This window comes from Ochotona princeps, chromosome 13 (genome assembly GCF_030435755.1).
Source record: "Ochotona princeps isolate mOchPri1 chromosome 13, mOchPri1.hap1, whole genome shotgun sequence".
Classification (NCBI taxonomy): Eukaryota; Metazoa; Chordata; class Mammalia; order Lagomorpha; family Ochotonidae; genus Ochotona; species Ochotona princeps.
Genome location: NC_080844.1, coordinates 54,509,953 through 54,528,249, shown reverse-complemented (window position 1 = coordinate 54,528,249; position 18,297 = coordinate 54,509,953). Strand labels below are relative to the sequence as shown.

The following is an 18,297-nucleotide window of genomic DNA, read 5'->3' as shown; positions in this document are numbered from 1 at the left end:
GTAAACTATGCATATGCGTTCAATCCTGTATCTTCCATGCCACATTCCTAAGCTGTAGAAAACAGAGTTGAGATCCTTTCTAAAGTGTTGCTTTCCAACTGGAGTTGCTTGAGAACAGGTATTTGCATTCTTGGAATATGAATCAGGAGAAGCCTTTAGGAACATCCATTTACTCACTCTTGAGACACTGAAGAGTGAGAAAACAGAAAATAGATGAGGTTTATAAAGCAAAATGAAGTAAGAACTTTCCAAGAATGAGTACTGTGATTTTATGTCTTCCTTGGGGAAATTTTACTTCCCCCATTTCTTAATGATTCTAGTCAAATGCATTTTCTGCAGGATTATAGATTACCATATCTTTCTCTTGTTCGGCATGTAATACATTACTAACTTGATTAAAATGTTGTATGAATTTTTCTTGTTTTGCCAGTGTTGATGGCAAAGCTATTTGTTGTTAATTTAGAGATGCTGAATTTTGTTCAACCACTTAAAATTATCAAGTTTCTGTCAGAGTAATGATTGAAAAAACTTTATATTCTTGAGCACTGACTAGGCATCTCGCCTGATACCCACCAACGCAAACGGCTCTCATTTTTATTTCAACATCATTGCATTGCTTCATCTGTCATTGTTTAGACTCTCATCAGGGAGAAGAGATTTCAAGACTGCTGTTAAAATCACATGAGTTTATGAGATTTAACAGTTACATGAATTTGACTTAGGAAGGAAACATGCCACTTTAAAGCAGTGAACTTTAATTAGCATAAAATTTTATTTAAAAATTAGTTTAACCATATCTAATTTTTATACAACCTGTTTTCTAATAGTCTGACAATGTGCATGAAGCAACGTGGCTGCCAGGCTGGGATTGGAGATCACAAACACATTTGAGCAGCAATTCACAGAGGACATGAGACACAGATCATCAGTAATTACTGAGTTCACAAAAGAAAAGCTGGTCATTCAGTCAGGCTTTCATGAGGAGGAAAAATATGAACCTGTATTTGTGAAAAGATAAGTTTTAGATACATATATATTTAAGACAGACAAAGGAGATCAGACCCAGACGTGGAAAGGAATTGATACAATGTTTCCCGAAAAGGGAGAGCACCATGCTCAGAAAACGGGGGCTAGGGAAGAGAAGAAGGGGTGAATCATTACAGCAGACAGTTACCCCTGATGTCCTATAAGAGCTTAATGATCATGTTATCTAGAGAATGTAAGTTCCTTGGAGAAGAGTATCAACTTGTTCTAGAACCCACATTTGCCCATTTTTGTGTGATGGGACTGCTGCTATGCGCATTGATAAGATTGTGGGTTGCATGGATATTTTCATCTTTCAAAGCTCATCAAATTTGTGCATCTCATTTTATGAACCTTACCTTAAAAATTTGAGGAAAGAAACTGAACTCGAAAGAAGGAACAATGGCCAGCACAAAGCTTTGAGATGGCTCAGTTCAGGACCAGAGCTAGTGTTGTTCTCTCTTCTTCCCCTGTCCTTCCCCTTTGCTTGTCCTGCTGTCTCGACCCCAACCCTCCCCACAGCCCTGGTGCACTGAATGGGCAGGCTACTTTTAAGAAAGACAAGCTGACTGGAAAGAAGCTTAGGTCAGGATTTTGAACCAAAACTTTTGTTCTCTGTAACTCATTTCCATGAGAATTTTCAAATTAACTCATGTTTTTGGCAGCTGCTTGCTCTAAAAGCTGTCATGAACTAGATTATTTTTTAGGTGTGTATAGGTGAGAATGTATTTGCTGATATGCCCTGTATATATGTACATAAATAATATATTCATATGAATCATTATTCACACATTTACACACTTTCAATTTTAGGGAGATTTCAGATTTGCCATAATATTCCTCAGAAAGTGCAGAAAATTTCCATTTTTTCCTTCCTAGTTACATTCCTGTCATTCTGTCATTAACATTCTGTACTAGAGAGGCACATTTCTTATAACGAACCTACATAGAGCCACCATTATCACCTGGATTCCATATATTTCCGTGGGGCTCACCTGGGATTTATGTGTTCTGTTTTGGTAAATGTGTAATGACCTGGGTCCACCATTCCAGTGTGCTAGAGTGTTGCACAGCTCTGAAGTTCATGTGTATTCTGTCCACACCTTTTCTAGGTCTCCAACCCTATCAGACATATGTTGATTTTACTTTTTCCAGAATGTATTGGGAGTATTTATTCTAGGTTCCTCCACATTTTTTCATGGTTTGGTAACTCATTTTTTCCATAATGCTGCGTAACATTCCGTTATCTGAATTACTACAATTTACGTATCCATTAACCTAATGAGGGATATTTTGGTGTATATATATTTTAGTAATTACAAAAACAAAGCCCTTTGAATTCATGGTCAGATTTTAGTATGGATAGATTCCAATGAGCATGTTAATGGAGTTGCTTGAAAAAAATATGTTTGTGTTTTGTCTTTTGCAGACCTCAGAAATGTGTCCTTATATAAAAGGGGCTTTGGGTGCTAATGACGTTTCAATAGAGGTTCATACACGGATGAATGTATCCGTTGGGAGTGGGATTGCCACTGGGGAAGCTGTGCATGTGCAGAGACCAGTTCTGTGGAAAGAAACGGTCTGCACCTTGCCCTACATTTTTTCCATGAACCTAAAAGTGCTTTTAAAGATTAGGTATATTAAAAACAGTTGTTAAAAACCAGAAAGAGGAATTCTAGGCTCTCTTTTCTTTAGATCCATAAACCACTGAAGTTGCCTGAAGTTGGGGCTGAGGTTCGTTTGCTCTCCCTGGCGTTTCAGACTGCCCGGAAGTTGGGAGCTGCTTGGTGAGAGCACTTAGCTGTTTCTTTCACTGCCTTAGCATCTTTTCCAGCTCTGAGTCAGTCCCACCACGTGACTGGTTCCATTTTCAGCCTTGATATGTTTTGTCATAACACAGCTAGTGTTTTTTTTTTCCTTGTGATAAGCTACCACTTTGGCTGGGTCTGTGTTATCTCATGAAGCTATTGATTCGCTTAGGGTGGCCAAGTCCTAATTAAATGGGTTGTTTGGATTTTATATGAAGAAACCCCTCCTTATAAAGCAGCATCAAGATGCAGCTAGAGACAGAAACCTGATCCCAACAGAGCTGACACCACTCCCAGCTGTGGAAATGGCAGAATGTCACCACCATGCCATTTTGATCATCCACTGTTGTTTGGGAGATAAACTTAATATTCCATTTTAATTTGAAATGATTGCTTTCAGCAAGTTAACATCATACCTAACCACATAGGCTCAGCTTGTTTCTTCCTCTGTTGCCATAGCAACCAGTAAATTAATTGATGCAATTGTCTGGGCATGGTGCAAATAATTTTTTTGATGTATTGTTTTCCCTTTCAGAGTAGAACACTTGTCAAATTAAAGGTCTAGAATCCCCCATCCCAGCTTTAAATGTCATAATTTTGACAGCACATAATCCATCTATCATTTTTAGAGATTTGGAAATTTTAGCTTTCATTTATTATCATAATGTTAGAGATGTGAATAGAACATTTGTGTTTTCTTCATGAATCTAAGTAATCAGACGTCTTCTGCTCTTCATGTCCATATTCAAGTACTATTTGCAAAAAAAAAAAAAAGTGGTGTATTTTTCTCAACAAAATCACAGGTAATAATACCCAATATGTAATTCAATGTTTCAATTCAACTTAGTAGCATAAAAAAAAATTCTATTTAGGATTCAAGAAAAAGTTCAAGCCAAAGATCTTGCAGGACTACTGTTACACATGTCCACGGATAAAGTGGAGTTTTAGAAGTTTCTCCTTGATTTGACAACCTAGGAATCACATTATGTTGACCAGGTTCACACAAAAGACCTATTGAGGAATGTAAAAATCTTCCAGAAAACTTGTTGCATCTTCAAAGTCACCAAATTCTGGAGAAGGAAAAGCAATGCTATAGAAATGTTGAATAAATTTTGAAGCATTAATACACTTATGTGGAATAAGTTTGCCCAAGCAGATTAATCCATGCATCGATACACCAACTCAAGGGCCAAGCACAATAGCTCAATTGACTAATTTGCCTCCCTGCAAGCACCAAGATCCCATATGGGGGCTTGTTCATGTTCTGGCTGCTCGAAGTTCCATGCAGCTCCCTGATTGTGACCTGAGAAAGCAGTGGAGAATGGCCCAAAGCCTTGGGACCTGTAGCCTTGTGGGAAACTTGAAAAAAGCTTCTGGTTCCTGGCTTTGGATCAGTTCAACTCCAGCCATTGTGACCATCTGGGGAGCAAACCAGCAGGTAGAAGATCTTTCTCGTTTTCTCTCTGTAAATCTGCCTTTCCAATAAAAGAAATAAAACCTTTGACAATAAATACGAAGAACGCACAGGATCAGAGGTCACCCCACAATAGGTTTGCATCTTGATCACCTCTTTTTTTCTGTGAAATTCTGGACAGGTTATTGAACCTCTTTAAATTTCATTTGCCTCCTTTAAAAAATGCGATTTCCTAGACTTGTAGGAGGATTGGGTGAAAGTGAAATGGCCAGTGCCTGGCACACAGCAGGAATCCAACCAGCATTCAGGATGACTGGTTATCTGCAGCAGCCTGGCGCATTTGTCTGCTGATCGCTGGAGCTGCATCAACTTTCTGTGATGACACTGTTTATCTGATTCTGATCAGACACTCTGACTAGCAGTTAATAGATGACTCTAATTAAAATAGAATCATTAGTGTATGTCTTAAGTACTGCGTGTTTGATATAAGACATGTCAAAACAAGGTAATCACAACCTGAAGTGACAAAGTAAAATGAAAGGGTGATTCTGGGTAGTGAAAAGATTGGGGTTCTTTGGGGGTTGATCTCAAATGCAAGAGAAGGCCTGAGATAAGGCAACCTGGAATAGCAGGTCATGGTGGCCTTGGGACTCTCCATTCTGCTTCTCCCCCAAATCGGGCCATTCGGTTTGTCTAACACATCATCGTCTGTCACTTTGGACCTTCTCATTCATTCCTCTGCCCGGAATGTTTTCAGCCCTCATATCATCACACTAATCCTTCTATCCTTTGAGTTTTAATTCAAGCCTTACTTCTGGTGTGGGCACTGTGGTCCAACCAGTTTTAGACTACTATCTGGGATGTGTGCATCCCATATTAGTTTCTGAGATTCAGTCTTGCCTCTGCTTGTAATTGAGGTTCCTGCCAATGTACGCCACCTGCTGTCTACCGCATGCCCTGGGAAACAGCAGGTGATGGCTCCTGTACACATGGAGGACCTGAGTTGATCCAGCCCAGCTCTAGCTGCTATAGTCACTGAAGGAGTAAGCAAGCAGATGGAAAATGAATTTCTCTCTCTCCCTCACTCGATCTCCCTTCCTCTATCCATTCCCCTCTTTTTCAAATAAATAAATAAACTTAAAAAAACCCCACATGATTTCCTTATAGAAATTTCCCTGCTGCCTGGATTATGTTTTGCCATAGCCCTAAGTGTTTGCATAAACTCCATCAGAACAGAATCTGATTTTGACCCGCACTTACCTGGAAAGGTGAAGTCTAGGTCTTTCTCTGATCTTTGTGTTCACTTGTCTCTCTCTTCCTTGGTGGCAACAAGTCTTGTATCCTATGTGGTGGAAAACAAAGAACAGTTCCTCACAGAGAGTGGATAAAACCTTACTTTTCAGTTTTCTCTATTTTTTTTTTTAATTCTACTACTAGCAGAATGTACAAATGGCCTCCTGTTTCCAGCTCCTGTGCTGGGGGTGGGGAGAGGGAGTCTTCTCTTTTGATAAGTGTTGGCAGCCAGGCCAAGATTGAACTCTAAACTCTGGAACAGTTTTTCATCCCTTAGGTTGGACATTAGGTAATGGATTTGAAAGCAACAAATCTCAAACCCCAAGCTCCAGTAGCCTGTGGCTGGGTGGGTGGGAAATTAAGATCAAACACTCCACATAAATATGGGATTAGTGAGATGAATTTTGTGGCACAATGTATGATACGTCTTTCCTGTTACCTGGAAGGATAGGCTGTTTCCTGGACACTTTAAGCCAAGGTGCGCCTGCACTGACAAAGGCACTCAGATGAGGGTTTATGGCACTTCAGCAATTCCTGAGTCAGGAAGAGAGAAGGTAATTCTCAGATTCCCTGGAGACTTTTCCTCTGGCCTTCTCCTTAGACAAAGGTTACAGTATTTGTACTTAAAAGGAAAGAAAATGGACTTTAGCTTTGAAACATATGGTATAATTTCAAGTTATTAAGCCATTAGTAACATGCAGGAGAATGTTTCCAAAATGTTTCTGTGAACCTTCGATTTGAGGGAAAGCTATTCCAGTAAACTCCTTGGTATTTTCTTTCTAAAAGGATGTTAATTTGTACAGCTCGTGGTTTAACATTTTCAAAGACTAGAAAAAGGGGCATTCATTACCCACTCTTGGCTACATCCATTTAGGGATGTCCTTCTCTGTCCTTTGTTTTGGCTTCCATATATGTTTTCTGCATAATGCAGCAGTATGTTTCGGTGGTGCCAACAGAACAAGTGCTCTGTTGTCTCCTCTATCCATTTTATAACACAAAAACTAAAAACTTAACTTCACTATCAGTTGAATAAAGAATATGGAATGATAGAGTGTGAGAAGACATGAACTTTTTTGGCTGTCATTTCCTAATCACTAATGAATCCACATAGAGTGAGTGAAACAGAAGACTGAAGAGCAGCACAAGTTGAGGTCATGTGGAAATCTGGAATGGCAAGTAATTTCACACTATGATAAGGACTTGAGGTTCTATATCATGTGCAATAAAAGAAGCCATCAACAAAATGGAATTCTACAATACAGACTTTACTGGCTGAAAGTAGCAGGAATCCACATGCACTAGCTCAAATGAAGTGGGCTCCTAACAAGACAACAAAAAGTTCCTTGTAGCCATTTTAAAGTGTATGGAACCAGGTTATATATAAACTAAAATTGAAATGTCAATGAAGAAGTCACAGGATGTGGTTAAGAACTTGCATTTTTTTTTTTTTACATATTGGTTACTCAATACTATGTCAACTAATTCCATAATGTTATAAATTGTTGCTGATGTTATGTTGGAGCTTTTAATTGATCAGGATGATACTCTGCCGGCTCTACCTTCAGACCAGAGATGATCTCCCCATGAAGCCGTTGAACTTATCTGGACAATAAGATTCTGGACTCTATGGCTTGGTTTATGCTTGCAATGAAAGAATCTCAACTAAACTTAAACAGTGGCAATGCAGCAAGGTGGAAGAATCCACCATAGGGGGAGGGTTTGGAGAGGAGTGGGGGGAATCCCAGTACCTATAAAACTGTGTCATATAAAACAATGTAATTAATTAAAAAAACTAAAAAAAAAAAAGAGGGAAATCAAATCAAACAACGACCAGTCAGGACCTACTCATGCTGCAAGTGTGCCTGAGACAGGGCAAGGGGAAGCAGGAGGATGGGTAGACAACCACTACTGCTGAAGTGGTTCTCTGTCCTGTTTGCTTTAAGGGCCCCGCTTCTTTGCCTCACTTACAAACCATCTTTCTCTATTAAACACCTGTCTCATAAGAGGCGGCTCAAGTCCCAAGTGTCAGTAATTATCAGTTCAGCTATTAAAGAGATTAGTGTCTTGGTTTCCCAATTCTAACTTCTCAACAATGAAAGTGAGTAAGCTTATCTCTTCTCATTTTGAGTGGATTCCTCACACACTGTTTTGGGACTAGTAACAATTTTCCAAGTTGTTGTCAATCGTTACCCAGGTAACCCTAGGTGACAGGATGGGGGTTATTTACTACAATCTGACTTTCTGCTCTGGGTGGGTACTTGATCATGCATTTTATAGATTTGTGGACATTTTGCTTCATCAATTTCATATTATTTTAATAGGGGTCAAATGACCAGTAAAGTTTTTGCAAACTGTAAGCATAATGGAAGGTAGTGGATTTTTTTTTTTTTTTTGCCCACTTTTAGTTCTACACCAATACATGGAGGAAATTTTATCATATTAGGCAAAGATTATGAGCAATAATATAGAAATAGAGGAAAGATCAGTCTAATCATTGAACAACTACATATCTCATGAGCAACTCTCCTGATAGTTCTGAATATGGGTGGCTAAGGTGATAATGAACTTTTCAAGTTCTAGCTGAAATCAATTTTCTGCTGTACAGACTGATCTCTTTAAAATGTGCCACATAATTTGGGGAAAGATGGCAAGAAAATGAATATCTAAAATGTAGCTTAGTGACAAGGATATAAGAAGCTGATGCTTAAGGAATAATGTACCTTTTCTTTTGTTAGTGAAAGACATAACTCCCAAGAAGTGGGTGGCTGCAGGTACTTTTCTGTTAAGAGTGGTTCCAGAGACTGCACTACCTGTTAAATGTGGGACACCACTGGAACATATCCTTTTCAAGAACGTTCAAAGATGTGAATTTTAATGATCTCTTCAAAGCAGGGAAATTGGAATCAGTGTTGTATAACATAGACCTGCCAGGATGTTGAGCATTCTTGGAAAACAAACCTAAGAACATGTCATAGTTTGATAGACTCATTGAATAGTTTTACTTTGTTTGGCATATTTGTTTTGAATCATTCACTTTGTATTACAGTGCAATATAATAAGAAACCACATATGTGACAAATCAGTTTCAAAATCCTATCACCTCACATCTATGAATTTTTGATTGGCTAGCCCTCATGCATCACAATGCATCTAGTAAGAATTTTTCTTTTCCTGTTGCTTTGGAATTTCAAGTTGGGTTTAGAACATAAAAAAAAGTTGGAAAATGAAGGCCACAGCATGCATAGCCAGCTCTCTTTCCTCAGTCTCCCATCCCTATGTCCCTCAGAAACTGGAGGAAATGCATCCGATGAGAAGGCAGCAGTAAAGGAGCTGTGTTTGTCAGCATCCTCTCCTGTAGTTGTCTAAGCCCGAGGCCCAGGTGGAGAATCTGATGTCTACTGAGACTTGGTATTTGGTTTCGTGGTAAAGACACCTGTATTCCCTGTTTCTCTCTTCCTCTGAAATAAATGAAACATTCTGGACTTGTAAAACACCTCCCTCAAATAAGACTTAGTATAAGTGGAAGTGGGAAAAGGATGGTGAATTTGCTTGTGATCTCATTGAGGTTGAATTGTGAAAAGCAGATGTTGAGGGCAATGAAGTAGAGAGGAACTGACCCTTCTTTGCACCTGCCAGAGCCATTTCTTCCATAAACCTAGTAGGTATTTTAAAAAGTCTGAATTGCCAAGCATATAGTAGACTCCCAGTACGTGTCTGTGGCTGCTGGAAGCATCCATCCCTGGGCCTTTGGAGGTGTACTGAACTTGCTTCCCAGACTTTGCTCCATTTGCCTACTAATTTGCATATCTCTATATTTATGTATTTTCTGTCGATATTTCACTGGCAGTTCCATTTTTAGGCAGTGCAAAGTTGAAACTGTAAATTTCTCTTCCTTCACCTTTTCATTACTCCTAGTAATGATGATTTTCACAATAAACAGAATTACTGCAAACTTATTAAAATATGAGGCACCTTGTTAAGCACCTTGCATGCACTTTACTTAATCATATCACAAACCTGAGATGCCATGACAGAGTGTGAGAATGAGATTCTCCAGAATCTGTGGATTTACTTGATCACTCAGCTGGTGTCAAAGGTGTCAGAAGGCAGAGCTAAAACCAAGCAGAAGCAACTAGCCCTCATTTCACAAGGTGTGAATCATGTATACCATGGAAATACGTATGCAGGTTTACAACACATTATATCTACATATTCACTTTCTTTGGGAGTTAAATGGTTAATGAAGTTATCTTTGTTGTGTTTCTTTTGTGAAAAGTAGGGTCTGTAATCTTGTAGCATGTGAGCAGGAAGAAAACCAGTTTCCTTGGTTCTGTAGAGAAGCTCAATGCTCCAAATAAAAAGCACTGGGCCCCAATTATTGAATGCAATTGTCCAAACACAAGTTCGGGTTGTCCAGAAGTAAATATTAGCAATTCAGGTTTTGATTTGCTTATTATTTGGAGATATATCACTTATGTTGTTAGGCAGACAATGGATCATAATCTGATTTGGAATTTTCCTGCCAGTGCATGGAGTTAAACACCTTCCTGAATTCTGCCATTGGCTTAGGGCGCAGAGATTAGATTTTGTTCACGAACCACTATTGCTGCTCCACCAGTCCTTCCAGGGGATCGAAACACTAGGAGGCATCAACAGTTCTGATGATACATATCAATAGATCGGACTGAAAAACTTGGGAGAGCCTTTGCCTCACCTTGACTTTTGCACCAGCTGCAGTCATGATTAGGAACAGGAAAATTGCAAACCCTTTGGAAATCACCTTTGTTCTATCCTATCTCTCATGGTTGTGTTGAGAACACAAGTGCAATTCAGAGAAAATCACTGTCTGGATTTTGACAAGCATCACATCTTGGTTTCTTTAAAAATTTCTTTCATTTCTAGCTGTTCTGAATATTTCATGAGTGTATATAATTAATTTACACTTTCCGGTATCATTCGTAATGTATTCATGGTGTTTATTCTGCTAGGAAACGTGTGGTTAATGATGTCAGTGGTAATTTAAGGCATGCTGTTGAGGCTGTGCTGGATGGGGCTAATGCTGAAAGCTACTGTTTGCCTAGCCTCCCCCAGGAGACACAGAGGGAGGCCCTTAGGTGTGTTCTATCTGTTCCTTATCACAGCGAGGCCAGATGCATATGATCACCCAAATTTGTCGAGGAAGAAGCAGTAGATCTGATTATGCAAACTGTTTTAGGCAAGTTGGATAGTGGCTGACTGGCTGCCTGAAGATTCCCTTCCAAATCTGCTCCCGCATTTCTTGGCAGTGAGTTATCATCTGTTAGACCCCACAACTGTTTCTGCATCTCAGCCTGACTGTTTTCCTCTGTGCAGAGGGAAAATAATTACCTATTCCATTTATTTTCCCGAAACAGCATAGCAAGCAATGAAAATGCCTGATAAACTCTAGTATTAGAAATGCACAGTGTTACTGTAGTGGTGGGAGCAGAATAGGCACACATAATCCCCAAAACAGAATAAAATCTGGACTCCCTGTGCCTGGCCAAAGTTGATAGACCAATGTGGAGATACACCCACCAACCAGACATTATAGCTTCTTCCACATATAATCCTACCTATATCTTTGCTTGGAGTATAACTTTTTCCTTGCACCTCTCTTGCATTCCAAAAGGATTGAACATTTTATGGTTGAGATTGCCAGCTGAGCTAGTGCCCTTCTCCCTGTCTCCAGGTGTCTCTTTTCAATTAGACATACATCTTGTAATACTCCATTTGTGCAAATGGCTCAATTTCTCCTTGAAATTTCTGTAATACATAGTAAAATGGTATACAAATCAGGGGATAGGGCACTTTGTTTTCCCATCCCCTCAAAAATCCAATCACAAGTGACCATTGACATTGAGAACATTACCATTCACAAGGGCACTGTCTGTGTGCACCCAGCAGAAGCTACAGATCATGAACAGGCTGCCTAATACCCTGTTTAAATTCATCATTTCTCTAATCATGCTTCTTTGTAACACATTCGTTAGGACAACAGTCAGGACTCGAGGCATTTTTTGGACCTTTGATTTATACATTAAACTTTCCAGGTTTTGAATTTTTCATGTAGACAGCAATCCTAGAGGAAGGATTAAGGACTCGAATGGGTCTGGCTTCCTGTAGACATCTCTTGAATCGCTATGTCTGATTGCTGCTGTCTGGAACCATCTTAAACTTGTGACTTTTTTGAAAAGAACCAAGTACATGAGCTATGCCTATCTGATAGTAATTTGAAAGTTTTGTGCAAAATAAAATCAAAAGAAGTTTACTTTGATATATAAATATTTGAAACCTTTGCATGGTTTATTCATAATGCATATTTTCCAAGCTTCTGTGAACTTTCAGAAGACCCTGCCTTGATATACTTAGATTCCTCTGCTGAACCATGGAATTTGCATATGCATGTATTTAATGAGCATGTTACAACTCTTGAGATTTTATTGCATGAGATCCTAATCTCTCCAGGGTTTTCAAGGGTTATGGTTATGAAAGCTCAACAGAATATCTTGAATAATTAAACTGAATTTTAATCAGAAGATAATAGCTTAAAATGAAAGTATACTTGCTTAAAACAGCTATTGACAAGTGTAACTTAATTATTTTGTATTTGAATCCAGTATGTTATAGTATATTTGTTAATATGATAATTCAGTGTACACATTAGATCTCTTTGTACTTTTTCTTTTGGTTGCCAAAGTGTCACCATTAACATTAGGATTCTAGGAAATATCTACAAATGACAGTGTGGCACTGATCCCTGAAGCATTTTGTTCCCATGAAAATGCTGTTGCCCATACTCTGAAGTGGTGGCATTGTTAGATGGCTTATCCAAAAAACACTAAGCACAACAAATAAGCAACATGCACAGTGAGAATATCAGAATAATTCTAATGTATGTATATTTAAAAATTATGCTCATGGACATTAGAATGAAGTGAACAATTTCTGAAAACAAGTTTCCAAATCAAGACAAAATAGAGTACATGAGCAAATCTACAAATATTAATAAAACTGATGGAGACTGGCTCCAAAGCTAATCTTCAGCATTTTCATGGGCACCTGGTTCAGAAGGCTTGTGTCCATGGCATCTGTTTTTAAAGATGCTGAGGTCTGAGAGATGGAAGAGATGGTGTCATTTCCTACCAGGAGAGGCCAGATAGAAGTGGAATAGGCAGTGTGTAAAGCTGAGAGCGGGTCTTAGCATTGATGATAATCAGTCATCACCATCATGATCATAGAAGAAATCAGTCAGCATATGATATGACTCAGGCAATTTACATGTATTATCATATTTCATTTATTTCATACATCAATTCCATGAAATAGGTCATAGCTCCACCTTATAAATGAAGAACAACAACTGAAAGAGATCATGTATTTGTAGGATAGACTCGGGTCAAAGTTCAACCAGTTCCAAGGGTGTTTTGGCTGATTTAGACGCAATGTTCTTTGTAGATCACAAAAGGCAAAGTAATTTCTACCACATGAAAGTCTTGATTTGAGGCACTTGAAGTGTGTTTAACAGGTTTTAGAATTGATTTTTTTCTCTTTAACTTCACTGAGGATTATTTGTGCATTGTTGCTGTTACACCTGGAATATAATTTCATGTTAATGTGAGTACAACGACCTTTTACAGAGGCCCTCCCATAGAACACTGATTTTCCCCTTAACAATGGGTGATTCATGTAGCCTTTACTGCTTTTCTGATGATTCTTGTCACTAGGCTCCTGGATTGTAATTACTTAAAGACTTGAGAAAAACCCTTAGTCATTTCAATGAATAATAGTTAATGGACTATGTATTCTGTGTAGAAATGGAATAAGAACAAACCAGTGCTACTTTCCACAGTGCTACCAACAACCATGCCACATAGTAGGTATATAGAAAATGTGTAGTGACTGTTCAAAATGCCTATTCCTGGTATGGTATGATGTTGGCCTCAGTGCGTATCAGTTGACGTGTCTTCTCATAATTGAAAGAGACTGAAGGCTCTCTCACTCTTCCCCCACACCCAACACACACATTTTCCTCCAAGATCTATATTTGTTTAAATCTCTCCCACTTATTTTGTTTTCTTCAAAAACAATTGTCTTCCAGGCTGAAGGGATTGGGGAACTGGCTATCAGCAATCCATACAGGAAATGAGGCTCATTGTGGCTGTAGCATCAAGTCAAAGAGTGAACAGAGTATTGCCTTCACATAAGTCTTTAATCTAACTTGGTAGAAATTATTAAAGAGTCCTTAAAGATAGGCATTGTGTAGCTAATTCATAGTGGATGCCCTGAATCAATGGCTGTCAAATGAAAGGGACTCTCCACCCACACATCCATTGTGATTGGACTAGTCTCCCTGCCAGTCACCTCCATCATACATATCATTGCCCAGGAAGGAGCTAATTGTTAGCATGTATGCATTTTGAATGGAAAGAAGGTTTATAAACAGAAGGTTTATAAAACAAAGATTATAATCAAATTTTGACAGATAGATCAATCAAGTATTCCAAGCTGGTAAGCGTTTTGCATCCCAAGAATCGAATCTACCATATTGAAGGTCTTTTTGTTTTCATTTTCCTTCCAGGACACAGTGGGACCTGATGGGTTGTCAGTCACTTTTAAATACCTTAATGAAAATTATTCAAGGAGAGTAGCAAAAGTCATACATGAAGCTGGACAAGCATAAAAATGGAATGAGAAATAATACAGAAGTGATAGAAGGTTGGAAGACACATAGTGTTAGAAGCCACATGTTTGGAAAAGAGCCTGTTCTTTTAAAACCAAACTGAATAAAAGTGATGAGTATAAACAGCCCTGATTACTAGGTAAGGCTAGTTTTTAATTTTTTTGTTTGTTTTTAACTCTGAAAAGTACTTCAGAATTTCTTCCGAAGCACCTATACTCTACCCAGGCTCAATTCTTAAAGATTCTTAGTGCTAGAAATCTGGGTATGCCTAGGTTAAAGAAAACAGTCCTAAATGACCAATGTTAAAATGCAATCCTTCCGAATCCCACTCAAAGTAAAGGAAGGCCAATATAGAAAATACCTTTCTAGCTTTGACTTATGCTATTTTTGGTATCCAGGCTTTTCTGGTGCCATAGCTTGTGTTCAGTTTGCTTACTGGGTGGTACTCCACCACACTCAGATAGTCCTTTTGTGTTCTTCCGCTATTTTCCTGCATTAATTATAAGGTCATCTACATGACTACTTCCCTTCTTTCATTTCCTGGCAGATTCATCGCTTCCCCATCCCCCCGTTTTCCTTTTGCCTCCATGTTTAAAACACACTCAGACCTCCTCTATTTTATGAGACAGATGAATTGTGTGTTCTGAGCATTGCATGATTTCCTAGCATGCTTTCTATGCCCTTTACCTAAAAACCTTGTAAAATACAAAGGTGAATTCTACCTTGTTCTACCTGTTTTTTTTCTTCTTGGAGTAAACACACATTGATCATTTTGTTGAGTTCATGTACATACATGTGAGAGACAGAGCTTTGGTTTTGATAAGCACCTACAGAGAGAGAGAAAGAGAGAGACAGAGACAGGGAGAAAAAGGGACAAAGACAGAGACAGAAAAAGAAAAAGAGACAGAGAAAGAGAGAGAGAATCTTACATCTTCAGGTTTACTCCCCAAGTGACTGTAATAGCCAGCATTTTGCTAAGCAGAAGTAAGGGACTCAAAACTACATCTTGATCTCCATTTGAGTTACAGGAGACCTAAAACCCCAGACATCCCCCACTGCTTTACCCAGACATGTTCACAGAGATCTGGATAGGAAGTGGAGCAGCTAGGACTCAAATCAGCACTCACATGGGATGTCAGCATTTGGGGGGAAGGGGAAAGGTGCTTACCCATCTATGCCATAACACTGGCCCCTTGCTATTAAAGGTCCTTGAGACAAAACTGACTGAAAAAGAAGTCTTTCTTTGCTGTAGAATGGGTCTGAATTTGTATCCCCACTGTGTTCAGGCTTTGGCAGGGCCTCAACAGGAACATCAGCACTGATTTTGACAGGGAGTATCTGGAGCACTCAGTGATTATATTTCTTAGAGGAAATGGTTTTTGAAATATACTCACATGGCCTCCATAACACATGCTATGAAGTTCTATGTATTGTCACAGAGCTGTGGTTCCATGAGGCTCTCTTCCTAAGGGAAATTAAGATGGAAAGCAACCAGTTGGATTAGCTACAGAACTTAGAGCTGCTGTTGATACTCATTCTCTCACCAACAGCTGATACTCATTCTCTCACCAACAGTCTGTTCTGATTCCTTTCAGCCTCAATGTCATAGTGGACCACGATAGCCTTTCTGGTAGTGTCACACAGACTGTTAGGCCTGGAACATATGAAATGTTGATATTCACACCATCTTGCTTGCTTGCTTTCCTAGCAGATGTAGCTAACATAAATTATGCAATTTAAAGATTTATTTATCTTAATTGGAAAGACAGATTTACAGACAAAAGGATAGACACAGAGCAAGATCTTCTATCCACTGGTTCACTCCCTAAGTGGCCACAATGGCAAGAGCTGAGCCCATCTAAAGCCAGGAATTTCTTGCAGGCCTTCTATGCGGGTACGGGGTCCTAATGTTTTTGAGCCATCCTCTGCTGCTTTCCCAGGACACAAACAGGGAACTGAATAAGTGGAACAGCCAGAACATGAACCAGCACCCATATGGGATGCTGATGCTGGCAGGTGAAGGATTAGCAAGTTGAGCTATTGCACTGGCTCCAAATTAACAGTTTAAATTTCACCCCAGACATCCTCATTACGTACAAAGGAGAGTTAATTGAAATTTTATGATACACATAATTGGAATGGAGTCTACTTTTGAACCAGAACAGTAATCTGACGGCCTTATGAAAGCTACAGGCCATATTGCCTGCCTGACTCTGGGCATGGTTCTGTGTCATTGAGTCATTTTTTTTTTTCACCAAGACAATAGTTTATTTCAATCTCAGTGGAGTTGACGTTTATTATCTGACCAGATTATAAAAATACCAGAACAGTCACCTCAGTTCATCCTTCTAATAAGCCTGTTGATCTGGTCTTCCCTGTTGCCAGCATCGCCACCCTCTACAAAATGGGTGGTCTTTTACTTCATCCCACCTCCGGGAGAAGAAACTTGAAGGGCCACAGGAAGTTATTTGCTTCTTTGAAGTGTTTCCCAATGGTGTAGATCTCGGGAATCAGATCCTCCATGCAGTTGATGTTGTATTTACCAAGAGAACGGGCAATCAGGGTGTTATCCGTCAGGGCGATTCGCTTCTTGTTGATTTGGCCATAGCCACGCTTGTAGATCAGCTCATTCACTGACTTCAGATTCGGGTAGCCCCATGCAATATAGGGTTCCACAATCCTCAGCATGTTAATAGAAGCCTTGTTGAGCTTCACAAAGGTGCCATTGAAGATCTGGCGAAGGCCACAAGAAAGGCAGAAGAGAAGAGGAAGCAACAAACTACAGCCCCAGTGATTTTAATACTAGGACATGAGCACTTCTGGTCCCATACACATGGAGAGTTGCACAGAAGCAGGAATCAGATACCCAGGGTTGCTTGGTGATGTAGTGGTATAGTTGTCAGAGCTCATTATTTGGAAATCCCAACTGGTCCCTTTTCCCAGGCTGAAGAAAGCATATTCTCATTGTAAAGTCAGATGCCTCATAGGTGTGGATGATCTACCATAGGTGAGCAGAGTCTGTTTACCAAGTGAAAGCTGTCAGAGGGAAGTGGTTTAGAGAAATTAGGGGAGACTACTTTCATGAGATTTTTCATGATGTAAATTGAAAATTGTATCACTTTTTCTTCTGGCTTCTGGAAATTGGATCCACATCCCTTTAGAGAAAGATGACAAGTTATTTCTCAAAGTTTTTTTACAGCCAGAGTTATTAAGTTTAATTGCATGAGCTCTGCCTCTGATTACTCAGTGAATTAAGAGTTGTTATTTGGAATGGGCACCACGGCATAGCAATATAAGCTTCTGCCTGAAGTGCCAGTATCCCATTTGGGTGTCATTTCAAGTTCCAGCTGTGCATCTTCCAATCCAGCTCCCTGCTAATGGCCTGGGAAAGCAGTAGAGGACATCCCAAGTATTGGGTCCCTGCACCTACAAGGGAGAACCAAAAGAAGCTCCTGGCTTTGAGTCACCTCAGCTCTGGCCATTATAGCCCTTTGGGGAGTGTAGCAGTGAATGGAAGATCTTTCTGTTTCTCTCTGTAATTCTGCCTTTCCAATAAAAATAAATGAATCTTTCAAAAATCAGTTCTCATCTAGAATGAGAAAAGTAAGTAGTAAGTAAAAACATATTGCCCTGAACTTTGCTTATTAAGTGACAGATGCTCACTGGCAGATAGGGTAGCTAGACACACAGAGACAAATGTTTAGACAGGCAGAAACTCAGTTAATTCTCATAGTAGTCTACGGGACATGGTTCCTCCAGCTTTAAAGAAAAATCTACGGCCTGGAGCAGGTAACAAGTATGTTCAGTAAGCAGGTAAGTCAGGCTGAGCGGCTGAAGCCTGGCTGGGAGGAAACGCAGGAAACATGACGTCCGAGTCTGCTCTGAACCAGCGCTGCAACAGGCCCTTTGTCCGAATATGTGAGGCTATCACACCCAAGAGCATCACGTAAAAACGTCCTGTTACCGGCTCAGAGCAGAAATTATCCATGTTTTCAAGATAGTGGTGACTCCAAATGACCAAGAGTGCTCATATGCTGATGAATTCCATCAGTGGCAGG

At 39.5% G+C, this 18,297-nt stretch overlaps 1 protein-coding gene across 1 annotated transcript; it reads right to left on the bottom strand.

Moving 5' to 3' along the window:
* Positions 1–16,517: 16,517 nt before the first annotated feature.
* LOC101529266 (60S ribosomal protein L7-like) lies at positions 16,518–16,977 on the bottom strand. The gene has a single exon (XM_058671367.1). The coding sequence runs from the start codon at positions 16,925–16,927 to the stop codon at positions 16,661–16,663; it is 267 nt and encodes an 88-aa protein (XP_058527350.1). The 5' UTR covers positions 16,928–16,977; the 3' UTR covers positions 16,518–16,660.
* Positions 16,978–18,297: the final 1,320 nt, after the last annotated feature.

Bases quoted from the DNA above. Each gene is read 5' to 3' on its own strand.
- LOC101529266 (XM_058671367.1), bottom strand. From the start codon at position 16,927: ATGCTGAGGATTGTGGAACCCTATATTGCATGGGGCTACCCGAATCTG.